Raw genomic sequence first — 13,235 nt, 5'->3', positions numbered from 1 at the left:
CACCCTCAATAAAGTATTTTTTAAAGACAAAAATAAAGGATAAAAATAGCCTTCTGGAAACTTAGTTTAAAAAGAAAAAAAGAATAGGAAACTTTTATAATATCCCTGGGGAAATTTTTAGCCAAAATGAAAAGGATAAGAATTAAAACAAGACAGAACTGGCTAGCAGGTAAGATGAGAATAGATTTGTCTGAATTAAGTCCTAGGCCTGGGAAAGGCTAGATTGTAGATTTTGTTCAAGGTGGGTTTGGGGGATTAGTTTTATTTGATATTTTGATTATTTGTCTCAGCAAACAAAGTACAATAGTAAGTACTCTAATTAAATACTCAAATCATTCAAAGTTACTACAGAGCAATAATTAGGAGCACAGCTGGAGATGCATAAAGGAGATGTGGATGACCTTGAAGATGAAGGCACAGTGCTACAATGAAATCACATGGAAGACAGTTTCAGGGACCTGTAAGAACCATTGCTTCTGTAAGCTAGGACTCTTGAGTTGGAAACACAAAAGAAAAATGTGGAAGTGTGGAGATGGGGTTGACAACATGTAGTTGTGAGCTAGAGCTACTTAAGCAATGGCAAAGGCCAGAAGATACCAACCAGTCATTCCACTGGCCAGGAATCTGTCTATGCTGGCAATTAGAAGACTGATTTTCAACCATCACATAAATAAATTTCTAGAACAGACTTACCTAGGCACAAAGATTGCAAACAATCTATTTTAAAATGGAATAGGATAAATGTATCAATAGGGTTGTCCAAAGCCATAACAAGCAGAAGATTGGACATGCTGAGTCTGGAAATTCCTTCCCATGCTGGGTTTATCTATCACCAGCATAGCACAAATATTACACAAATACATACATACATAACTCAGCTACACAGGTTAAAATGGCCAGAAGCCTCTGTCTCTTCAGTAGAGCACAAGAAATACTTTAAGTTTCATTAGTACTGGTGCTTAAAGATACTGGCAAAGAATGTTTATGACTAAGAGAACATTTATTTCACAAGTGCATGTGGGTGATGAGCCCTGAAAGTTGTCCTACCCAGTTTCTAGCTGACTCCAGCTCTGATGTTCATTAACAACTCAACTGCAACAAAATAATTTTCTTGGTTTTAGTTCTCTGGCACTTGAAAGGGAAAGAGGATTCGCACTTCCTGCCCTCTCTGCTGCAGTTTTTAATCTGCCGTAGTTAGATGCTGTAGATACAGTGGCACTCAAGCAGTTATGATGGGCTTGGCCTAGTCTGTGAAAGACTGATATCTTGACATCAGATCAGAGCAACTGACAGCCTTTTTTAAACACCAGTATTGTCCAGTGATTTCAGACAGATTAAGCAAAACAGCAATAAAGCGGGCATCAACTTATTTCTGAGAATAGTAATATGAATTCTAGCTTGAAAGAAAAATAGGATCCACAACTGTAAAAGATTGCAGGAGGTCCAGAATGTCCACTAGGAAAGAATTTATTCAATATTTTGAGTAATTCCCAAATGTTCTAGAAACCATCAACAAAACACAATTCAGCTGATCTTCAGCATGTAGGATATTCCACTCCCTGTTACAGAGAGTTTCCATAATCCCCTGTATGGTTTATCTGGAAATGAGATATTACATTTGGGTAATAAATTTAAGCCAGGTGTATGGAAAGCTGCATTTTTCATTGTTCTGCAAATTCCCCAGACTGATCAGTTAATTATGATAAGCTTACAGTTATCATTTTCTAGCCAATGCTACTATCAAGAGAAAAGTAAACTTCCAAGAGAAGATAACAAATATTTCCAAAATCCATGGTGCAAAAATAATACCATAGTCTGAGCCAACTCTCAGAAAGGAACAAAGTTTTGGTGGTCTTCATGCCTTCAGACTTAATGAAAAACGGGGAGTGGTAGGTGAACCATTCCAGCACAGCCTGGAGAAGATAAATATCAGCATAAAGAGCTCTAAAAATGCTCCCTCAGAGACCACCACTCATAACTTCAGTTAAACAGTTCAGCCTGGCAGGTAGCATGCATGTGCTTATTTCTTTTGGTTTTATACAACCTAATGCATTTCAGGTTTTCAACAGTATATTTACTCCTTTGTAATGAAGCTGAAAAATAGGTCTGTAAGCATTCCTTCTGTATCCTTTTCCTTTCTGAAAAACTTCAAGAAATATCTTTCAAAAAGTAACAGTTGATCCAAAAGAATTTATTGAATGGCTTTCAAAAGACATTCTCACAGTCTCTGTCAGAGAAGACATCCAAGTTTCACCAGAGGGATGAAGGGTTCTGGGTTCACTAGTTCAGCTATGAATAACTCATATGTCTTCTTATGAGAGGATAAGTCTTTTCAGCTCTTTGGCTCATGTTATCCCCTGGGATCAGCATGGAAGGGGCACCCACCAGTTAGTATACATGACAGAGCCCACACAATCTCTACAGCCCTTTAGATTTTTCTCTAGGTTGCAAAGTACAAAATAACTATGGTCTGAAAGAAGAAAAGCAATAGAAGACTCCGTGGAAGATTCATTAACTGTCCCACAATGGCCATTTGCACTGGAAAAATTGCAAGTAAAAGTCAGGAGGGTCTAGAAGATGAAGTTTTGGGGATACACCTAGGTCAGTTTAGTGAAGCTGTGATACAGGGGGAAATGGGAGTATCTGCTCCAGGGTTTCTGTCATGAAGGCCCATGTCTGGGTAAACATCAAGAGGTGTTTGGAGACATTCAAATAAAAGCAGTTTTTTTTTCTCTAAACAATCTTTGGCCAGAAAAAGATTATCAGAAATTTGCTGATAAGTCAGCTGAATAAAAATTCAAAGACCATGACACAAGAATGGTCCAGCTCAAGTAACAAGTGGAGATCTAATTTCCACCTAGGAAAAGTGGACTGTAAGGTCCTACTTTTACCTCATTATTCATCTATATCCTCTGCATGTCATAGTAGCAAATAAATAGACAAATCTGTTTTCTGCATTCTTACATCCTACTAGTACAAACCTCAATATATGAAAAATGGCTGCTGTACACTGAGCTTACTCATGAGGAGTTTTTTATGGTCACATTTGTTTTCTAGGCTGAAAACTGTCTCCAGGTAACTTCTGCATTAAGAAAACAGATTTTTAAGGGAAGGTGGGTAGTTTGCAGCCACAGATGAGAAATGCCCGTTGAAACCCACCATGTTCTCTACCACTTCAAGATGAAAACCAAAGTAATTTGGTTCACTTTTTTATCTTCATTGAGGTTCTCTGTGGATTTGGGCAAGAGGCTGAGGTACCATGGACCTCAAGTGCAGATTCTTATTCATCTCAAATTAATTGAGTGTTCATGTTAGCTCAATTAATGGGATCTGTGTAAGTTTTTAACTATTACACAGTGCCAGTCCATTTTTTTTCCCCACAGCTGGTACTCGCAGTGTTCACTCTAATGCTGGAGTAAGCCCAAATGTATTTGCAGGCAGTAATTCTGGTTACTAACTGTACAGCTTTCATGCTGCTTTAACCAAAAGTTTAAAAGACACTGAAACACTAAATTTATTATCAATTCAAAACCACCTTCCTCCTTTTGCCTAGGAAATTTTCAAGTTCTTCTGAAAGCCTTTGAACTAACTTCAGATTACAACTAGCTCAAGTTCTTATTGCTATATTATCATGACCTGAATCTACTACCACTAGTAACTTCAGTCTCTAGAAAACTGAATGTTAGAAAAACACACATAAAATTAACTGAATTTAGTAATTCAGAAATCATTAAATCTCTGTAAGATATTTTGGCTTTTATCACTTTTTGGTGGTCTGGATATTTTATAACCTATTTTGAGACTGGCTAGAACATATACTCTCAGGTTAGGCTGTAAAAAATGACTCCTTGGTGTAGCTGAAAACTCATTCAGGAATCCTTTCCATATGTTAAAATCTGGAAAGAAAATTAGCATACAGCTGTCATAACATCAGACTTCCTAGACAGGATTCCCTAACACAGAATTACTACAGGCCTGTCACTAACTAGAATAATTGTTACCAAACAAGACATGCAATTACAGACCAGCCAAGAAGATTCCCTTCATGGCCCCTCTCATCCATATGTTTTGGCTTCCAGGAGCAAACTATGAAACATCAAAAGGTGCTTTACATGCTTCCCAATGTACAATGCAACCTGGCTGCTCCTATTTGCATACGTGATACTGCCTAGACAAAGAGAAATTCCTGCTTCTGGCCAGGATCTGAAATGATCAAGCAGGACAAGTCTTTCTCCTTTGTTCTCACCCTTCAGTGAGGAAAGTGACATTTCTCCTTTTAACATTCCACATTTTCAAGTATAGAAAAAGGCAGTATGTTCATGCAAATATTCTTGTATCATATAGCTTTCTTAAGACATTTTGGGGGACATGCTGAACAGTGGCTTCACTCCAATCAACCACCTACTTGTACAAGTTTGACTTTCTATAGGCTGCTTTATGCTCTTATATTTCTTTTTTTTTTTCTAAATATCTACAGCAACATCCATTTTGACGCCAGAGCAGAGAGAGTCCTTTAGATTCCTTTGTCCATTAACAGCTCACTGTGAGGTTAAGTCATTTGACTCATTAGCTAATTCAACTATCAATGGGAGATACAAATTAGCGACACAATAGGAAATTGCTGCCTGCACTTCTGTAGCAATGCCTGATTAGCCCCTGCATCTCAGTGATTTCTTTCTATACGGTTATTTAACATTCTAAACTTTCTCTGGTTGGGCAGCTGTTCAGCCTTTTCAGCTTGAAGTTTAACAATTCACACCGGCTTCTCAGACTATTATCTAAATGCTTTTGTTTTTTAAGTGTGTAACAAATGCCTCCTCCCATACAGTCTCACTGGAGGCCAGTGTTAGCCATAGCTAATGCATCACCCTGCGATTCCAGTTCAACAGCTGGAGATGTGTGCCTGCAGTAGGAGCAGGAAAACAGCAGAGCCCAAGCTGGCTCCTCAACACCACCATCCTCTCTAAGTCAGCAAAGCCTGCAACCCACTGCTGCCATTAGGTGTTCCAGGCTACAGCTGCTGGACATGCAGGGCTGCTGTTGGGGTTCCCTCTCCTTGTTTTTGCTGCTTCTGCAGGATTACTCACATGGGAAGCTTTGGCTGCCCTCAGAGGTCACTTGCACTGGGGAGAGCTGGAAAGCAAATGGAGCTAGCCCTGCCCAGGTTCCAAGTACATTACCTCAGCACCACATTTTCTTCTCCATCTCAGATTTATAGGCACAAAAGTAATAAAAACAGAAAGGAAAAAGGAGAGGAAAAGTTACCTACTTAATAGTTTAGCAAGAGTTTGTGGCTAGCTTAGACAGTTTTTATCATTACTCAACCTACCTTACCTCTGTGAAACAGAACATCTGCTGTTTAATGTGTTTTAAATCATGCCTACGGCACTAGTCTATATGTGGATGTCTCTAACTTTATCATAATTAATAAACCTCCTTGCTATCCATATTGTCACTCTACAGAATTCAGTAGGAAGGGCAATATGATGATTTATGCCTACATATCACTGAGCCAGAAGGTGCAGCTATACAGGGTTTAATGAATTTTACACCAGGGAAAAAAAACCCAAAAATTTGGCCCACTGACTTCACAGGGATTAAATCATAGCAGCATTTAGCAAAGCAGAACAGAATGCTCTTCCAGTAGGAAAGCACAACGAACAGCATTTTATAGCATAAGCAATTTTTTAATTTGGTGCACACACATCTAGCAGAAAGCCAACAGGACAGTTTGTCAAGTGTCAGCAAGAGCTCATTAAACTGCCACTCTTGGGAAACACTTGGATTGCAAAATACACAGTAGGGCAACAAGTGCTCCAATGGATCCAGCTTCTGAAGAGACAAATGCTTTCTCTGAACTGATCCCTACACTGCTACAGTGCCAGCAATTGCCACAGGTCAGACCTAGTCTTTTCCCAGCAATTCACAAGAGTGCAGGACAAAGACAGTGGTGTCCACAGTGCACAAACAGCTTGGAGCAGGAGCCAACCCTCCACAGCTGTCCAAGACTACTGTCAACACGCAGCCCGCCCCTCGCACTTGCTCTGACGAGCACGTCCTATCACATCTTTGTGGTTTCCCACTGAATTGGGTAACAAGTAAGGAAAAGAAAGCCCAGCAGAGTCATCTATCTTCAGACAGATAAGCAGTCATGCTGCACAGACAGATACATGTCTATGTTACAGAGAGGCTTTCCCAGTACGTTGCCTTACACCACACAAAAGCATGTTATACCTGGTATTAGATCCACCAGGCAAGAGGGAGCAATGTGTGCAGATCTGCACAACTAACAGATATCAGGGCCCATTATCTAACAGGACTGTGGGTGTCCTTGGGACTTGAGAAGCTAAGAAGCAATATTCAGCTCTTCTGAGCTCAAAGGAATTTTCTGTGAAGGAATAAAACCAGATTTCTTTGAGATCTCACACACAAAGCACAAGGAAAGAGATGCCCTACAGCACAACATAGACAATTTATATATTGAAACAGCATCTAAGCAAACAAACAGGACCTGATTAGGCAGAACTAAGAGCAGAACTCATTTTAGGCATGTTTTTCCGTTAAGTTTTAGTTCTCCTTTAGTTTACAAAATGCTTTCAGCAACACATTAAAGACATTTACAAAAAGCTAGGGGCAGACAGAAAGAAGCAGAGTGTTCTGAGCCAGCGATGCAGGCACAGACTCCAGCTGTCAGAGCTAGAGGCCACCTTAGTGTCAACTTCTTGCTAACTTTATCTCTTCTGTTAAGAAGGACACGCAGGTCTTTCTGATATTCAGGGTAGGCTAGGGCTGAAAAAGAATGTACAGGGTGCTGTGTAGAAGAGTGTGCACAGCAACATGCAGAGAAACAGCTGGCAACAGAACCAACACCTGCCTTTCTTTTCCTCCCTTTACTCAGTGGTATCTGACAAAGCTGAATGGAGCAAAATTTTCTGGAGAAGCAGTGAGTTGTAATCACACTTTACAGAGGCATCTAGAACACCTAGCAAAGTGCATTTGAAACAGGAAGTACCTTGGAATTGAATCCAAATCAGTTGTTATTATTAGGGTCATTTTTAAAATAATCTAGTCATATAAAAATTAAACTTGTGGCCAACTGATGTGCTTTGCTTCTGTGGGTGCTTACTAAGATTGAAATCAGATGCTGCACATGTCTTGGTGAAAAGAAGAGCCACTTTCCATGTGAGGATTCAAACCACTGATCCTCCTCCTGAAGCACTGACACTTTGCAAAAATATCTCAATGTTTAGCAGATCAGGAACTAAAATGTAATTGCTCCTCTCCAGCACACAGCCCAGCCATTTGTCAAAAAGCACGAAGCCTGACTCTCTCTCCAGCCACGCCTCTTACAGCACAAAACAGCTTCAGCAGGAGTGAGTCAGAGCAGCACGTCCCAGACTACACTGCTGCCCAGACATTAGTGCAAGAGGAGGGAAAGCAGAGGGCAAAACCCTTGCTCCCAAGTGGCTAGAGCAGTGTCCTGTGTGCAGCTCAGCTGAAAGAGAACTTTCTGCCTCTGAGAGTAGCTCTCCTTGCAACCAGCTCTCCCCAGGCACCTGCCTGCTCCCCGCTCCTCCTCCTCCTTCTTACCTGGCTCTGGCCCTTGTCAGAACTCTGCACCCATCAGTTCAACGCCCTGACTGTGGGGGCAGGGGAGGAAGATTTCTCCTTGATTAGCTGCAGGGGCTGCAGCAAGTACTGCTGCCAGCACAGGGGTGGGAGGAGTGCTATGGGGCTGGAGGAAGAGGAGGAGGAGCAAGCCTCCTCCGTGTCAGCAGCACCCAGGGCTTCTTCACTGCTCCTGGGACTGTGCCTCCAGAAGGAACGGCCAGACAGCAACCCAGACCCTGCTCAGAAGGGAAGCACTCCACCCCACAGGTGAGGAGTACTACACGGAGCACAGGAACAACATGCCCATTTATTTTTTACTTTTTAATTTTCTTCTTCCCTTTTTTTTTTTTTTAAGTGGTTTCTTTCCCATTTAGCTCCCATTTAACTTTCTAACCCTCAGAGATGAAAGTGGTTCATAATGGAAAGTTGTTAAAGCATTTCCATCCCCACCTTTTTTTTTCTTTTTTTTTTTGCTTTTTAATCACAGATTTCTATTTACAAATTAGGGTTCATTTTAACAGTGTCAGCTAACCAAAAACCACACTTTCTGAGGAAAAAGAAAATTCTGCTCAACTCTGACAGTAACTAACATTCTGCAACCAATTTTCACACCTACTAATGCTTCTACCTCCAGCCTCATACCATAGATACCCATAGATATAGTATATCTATAGATATACTATAAACCCACACAGCATTGCCCTAAATATAGCTTTCAATTTTTGTGCCTCCTCTGTTGTTTTTTCCTCAAATATCAATGCCATCCTAAAATGAGGCACTTTTTCCTTTTTTTTTTTTTGCTCCACAGCTGTAAGAACTTCATTGTAATTTCCTCATTTTTTTAATTCTACATAATTTTTTAATCCTACATAAATATTTCTTTAAGTTTCTTGGCACTGGGGCTTGAAACAAATTTAGTTGCTCCACATTTATGAGTGCATTTTTTAAAAGTATTTCATCTCATTTCTTTTCCAGGATAAGCTTATTACTCACCAAGCAGCTAAGCAGCAGGAACATAGCAGTGCCACGTGGGAGATCAAATGATACAACCACAGCAGGTCCAAAATACAGCTACAAGGGTATAACAACCTCTTGGAGAAAATGAATCACTCATCAAAAATTCCCTGGGAATAATTTTCAGGAGTGGCAGAATTAGTGGCTTTGGAGAAAAGTCAATCACTTCCCTTCCATACAGTAAAAGCTGCCATGGTTTGCCACGAGGTATAATTGGGTATCCTCAACACAGCAGAATATGTAGGAAAAGGCATTCATCAGAGTTACTACAAACAGTTACAGAACTGTAAACAAATGTGCACAAACTATTACTGTCCAAGTTATATGAAGCCAGCGATTCATAACTTACTTTTGAGTAAGTTCTGTTTTGCTTTCACATGGTGGTCACCACCAGCCACTAGGCAGGGCATTACTGTATGACTCAGTGCTGAAAATTTCCATTTTCTAAGCACTTTGTTAATTTTAGCTCGTTAATCCTCATAGCACTCTAGAAAGACAGGGTTAATTTCTAAAAACAGGGAAGCAACAGCAAACGCATTGAGGTTTTTTTAACTCCTGGTATGTACCTTCAGCCAAATTGAGCTTGATTTTTTAAAAAGGTCCCCTCTTCCAGCACTAATTGACTTTCAAAGGTGCTACTTCAGAAGAACAGACTCAATATGGACAAGCAAATGTTAGAAATTATTTTTGAAAACTGTGGTCTTAACAGTGACTCACTCAACTCTACCCAAGCAGAACAGTATTAAACAGGACAACCAGGGGACAGGTTTAGGAAAAGCATGGTTTAGGAAAGCTAACACACGTTTAGGAAAGCCATGTCCTGCTTGAACAACCTGATCTCCTTTAACGACAAGGTGACCCAACCAGTGGATGAAGGAAAGGCTGTGGACACAGCAAACCTGGCTTTCAGTAAAGCCTTTGGTAAGGCCTCCCCAGAGAATTCTCCTGGAGGAACTGCCAGCCCATGGCTTGGACAAGCGCACTCTTCACTGGGTTAAGAACTGGCTGGATGGCTGGGCCCAGACAGTGGTGGTGAATGGAGTTACATCCAGCTGCAGGACAGTCACAGGTGGTGCAACTCTGGGCTCAGTGCTGGGGCCAGTCCTGTTTAATGTATTATCAATGATCTGCACAAGGGATGAAATGCCCCCTCAGTCAGTTTTTAGGTGACACCAAATAGGGTTGGAGTGTTGATCTGCTGGAGGGCAGGAAGGCTCTGCAGGAACATCTCTGGAGCAATGGGCTGAGGCCGGTGCTACGAGGTTCAGTAAGGCCAAGGGCCAGGTCCTGTTGTTGGGTCACAACAACCCCAGGCAGGGCTACAGGCTGGGGAAGAGTGGCAGAAAAGGACCTGGGGGTGCTGGTCAGCAGCAGTTGAGCATGAGCCAGCTGTGCCCAGGTGGCCAAGAAGGCCGATGGCATCCTGGCCTGGATCAGCAATGGTGTGGCCAGCAGGAGCAGGGCAGGAATTGTGCCCCTGTACTCAGTACTGGTGAGGCTGTGATCAGTTCTGGGCCCCTCACTACAACAAAGATATTGAGGGGCTGGAGCGTGTCCAGAGAAGGGCAACGGAGCTGGTGAAGGGTCTGGAGAGTGAGTCATATGAAGAATGACTGAGAGAGCTGGGGGTGCTTAGCCTGGAGAAAAGAAGGCCCAGAGGAGACTTTGTTGTCCTCTACAACTCCCCGAAAGGAGGGTGTAGCCAGGTGGGGGTTGTCCTCTTGTCCCAGAGAGCAAGTAACAGGACAAGAGGAAATGACCTCAAGCTGCACGAGGGAATGTTCAGGTCAGACATCATGAAGTACTTCTCCACTGAAAAGGTTAAGCATTGGAATGGGATGCACAGGGATGTGGTGGAGTCACCATTCCCAGTAGTGTTCAATGAACAGTTGGATGTTTGCTGTGGTTTGGTTGACATGGCGGCATTTGGTCAAGCATTGGACTCGATGACCTTTAAGGTGTTTTCAACCTTAATGATTCTATGAATTTCCTAAAGACTGGATATGAATTTAAGAGTCCTTGACCTCCAAATACCTGCTTGCATCATTAAATATCCCCTCCACTAATCTAAAATGTAATTCAATTCCTGAGTAACAGGACACAGAATAGTTAAACCTTTTATGATTATCTATTAATTCAAAGTAATGCCATTTTCTTCTGTTTCCATTTGAACTGATCAGGTAATCAGACACTAAGCACTGAATTCAATTAACATAAAAGTTCTTCTCACGAAGCTTAATTTAGAACTATTTGTTCTCTTTCAGAATAAAATAAATCTTCCTTAACTGCTTTTAAGCAGAAAAGCAAATATACTATGTCCCTTTATCCACTAGTGCTTCAAGTATAATACATACTACAGTAATTTCCTATTATAATGGAATATTTGCACAGGTTGCAAATTTATCCCTGAGGAATGAGGAATCTAGTGAATGGACACATACATTTATTACACTGAATACTCGAGGTAATGCTGGCCTATGATAACAAGCCAACAAGCTTGATGATAGCCCTGATATAATTATGTAATTAATTAGCTCTATCATAATTTTTGGTTTATGACACTAACTTTTATGTGCCACTAGTCAATTTAATGGCATTTTAAATTGAAATAAGGCCCCTGAGAGAGATGCTACTTACTGAATCACAAATCTTGTATTCAGATTTCTTTTAATTTCAAAAGATGACCTAATAAAATTGCTTTATAATTAAATCCACTCTAACTTCTCCTATGTGATTCTTTCTCTTCTCCCATTTTTAATTACGAAAAAAATTCCAATCAGAAAACACTCGCCATCGTAATTATATGCAAAAATCAGCGATCTCTTTTTGTATCTCTTGCTGCTTTCTTCATACAGCACTGCATCTTGGCTAGCTTTCCTGCAGAATTTTACTAGCACCCTCCAGAGTCATAGCGACGAAACTGCACCTTTTAACCTGAAAATCTCGTTAAATTTCCTTCTACCTTGTTTGAAAAATAGTCAAGGCGGGGGACGAAAGGGGAGCAAAGCCCCACGTACTTTCTATTTCAGACAGACATTCACAAGTGTTCTGGTATCACAAGATGTGGCTCTCCAGTGAAGTAACATCAGATAAAGGAAGGGAGTCCATGGCTTGCCTCCACCCCCAGTGCAGAGCCCCTCTATGTGCCAGCTCCTATTTCCAGCTGAAAAGGCCACCCAGCAGTGGGCACTGGCACCTCCTTGGGGCTGGGGGGCTGTGATGTCATCCAGGAGCATTCCTCACCACATAGGCACCTTCCCTGCCTGGCACTCCTCACGTCCCACCAGGATCTCACCCTGACACAGCACTGTTAGGAGACATCCTCCTCCCAGTGCTTAAAACAGAGGTATTACACTGAGTAAGGAATGTGAGCAGGCAGAAGCAGAACAATCCCCACAAAAGCTCTTTCCATAGGCTTTATTCTACACAATGGCCTCTGTACCCAACAGGAGCACCATGTCACCAGATGGGAGCAGAGCTCAATGACTCCTTTCTGAGGTGATGATGACTACTGCAGTGAAGAAACCCTGAATGTAAGTGGTACTTTGCCACATGGAAAGCATGGCAAACACAGAACAACACTCTGCTTCTGAAAGCCATCACATCATTTCAACCATTGATGCCTGGGAAATGGATGTGCTGGAGATACCCAAGATGACACAGAACAGTTAAGAGAACACTTGATAATACTGGATGGTGAAGAAAAACAGATTAAAATATTATCATTTCCCTGCAGACAATCATATTCTGCTCCCTAAAAAAATAATAACAGACAGATATTGAGCATAAATGGAACTTAAACAGTTTGTACTTGCATTTTTAAGGCAAGCACACAACTTTGATCATGACTGAGTTTTAAAAAACAGTTATATTTGAAGTGAGGTGGAAGTAATAGAATTATTGTCAATTTCTTACCATTTGCTGTGTTCTTTTTGAAGTTATCTAGAAACTCCTCCAGGAGCTGTGACTGGTTTGGAGGGGGCAACAAACTCTTTGGGTCTCTGGAAATGTCACCATCTGACCAGGACACACATAAGGGTTGCTGGGTCCCGCAATAGCTTGTTCTTACTGTAAGCATTACACTTCTGTCTGAAAACAGTAACTCCATCTGCCTGAGATCAAGATCAGAAACAGCCTCTCCATTTATGTTCAGGATTTCATTGCCTACTCGGAGCCCTGGCAGCATGTGAAAGCAAAGGAAAAAAAAAAAGGTAATATAATACAAAAAGGGTAACAACTCAAACCTTATGCTGACTTGCTTTTTATCTGTTCAGTTTTAATTCAAATACCCTAATCCTACCACAAGTCCATTAGAACCAGTGGGAGCTTTATTTGTGCTATAATTATACAGATTGACCTCATGCTTGCTTACTTTGATAGGTGCTACCCACAGTACAGCAATCAAGGTGGTTTTGTTTAAAGATGCTACAGAATTGGGTGGGTGGGAGAGCAGCACAGCTTTCAAGAAGATTAGAATAGAGGCACCTCTCACAACCAGATACCATCACTATGCAGCACCATAACACATATTTCATCAGCTGTGAAGAGCAAGGCACTAGTCACACAGATCAAATTATCCATGCAAAGCTGCAACAACTAAAGATGGAGGT

The 13,235-nt window shown here is 41.3% G+C and overlaps 1 protein-coding gene across 2 annotated transcripts in view; it reads right to left on the bottom strand.

Moving 5' to 3' along the window:
• The window catches only part of TIAM2 (TIAM Rac1 associated GEF 2), an 88,499-nt gene that overhangs the window by 37,561 nt on the left and 37,703 nt on the right, over positions 1 to 13,235 (bottom strand). For both annotated transcript variants that reach the window (XM_064708197.1, XM_064708198.1), the window contains exon 13: positions 12,541 to 12,801. In XM_064708197.1, coding sequence (XP_064564267.1) covers positions 12,541 to 12,801 — 261 coding nt within the window. The remainder of the gene's footprint in view (positions 1 to 12,540; positions 12,802 to 13,235) is intronic.

The sequence above is a fragment of the Zonotrichia leucophrys genome, chromosome 3, assembly GCF_028769735.1.
Source record: "Zonotrichia leucophrys gambelii isolate GWCS_2022_RI chromosome 3, RI_Zleu_2.0, whole genome shotgun sequence".
Classification (NCBI taxonomy): Eukaryota; Metazoa; Chordata; class Aves; order Passeriformes; family Passerellidae; genus Zonotrichia; species Zonotrichia leucophrys.
This window is presented reverse-complemented; position numbering and strand designations above follow the sequence as displayed.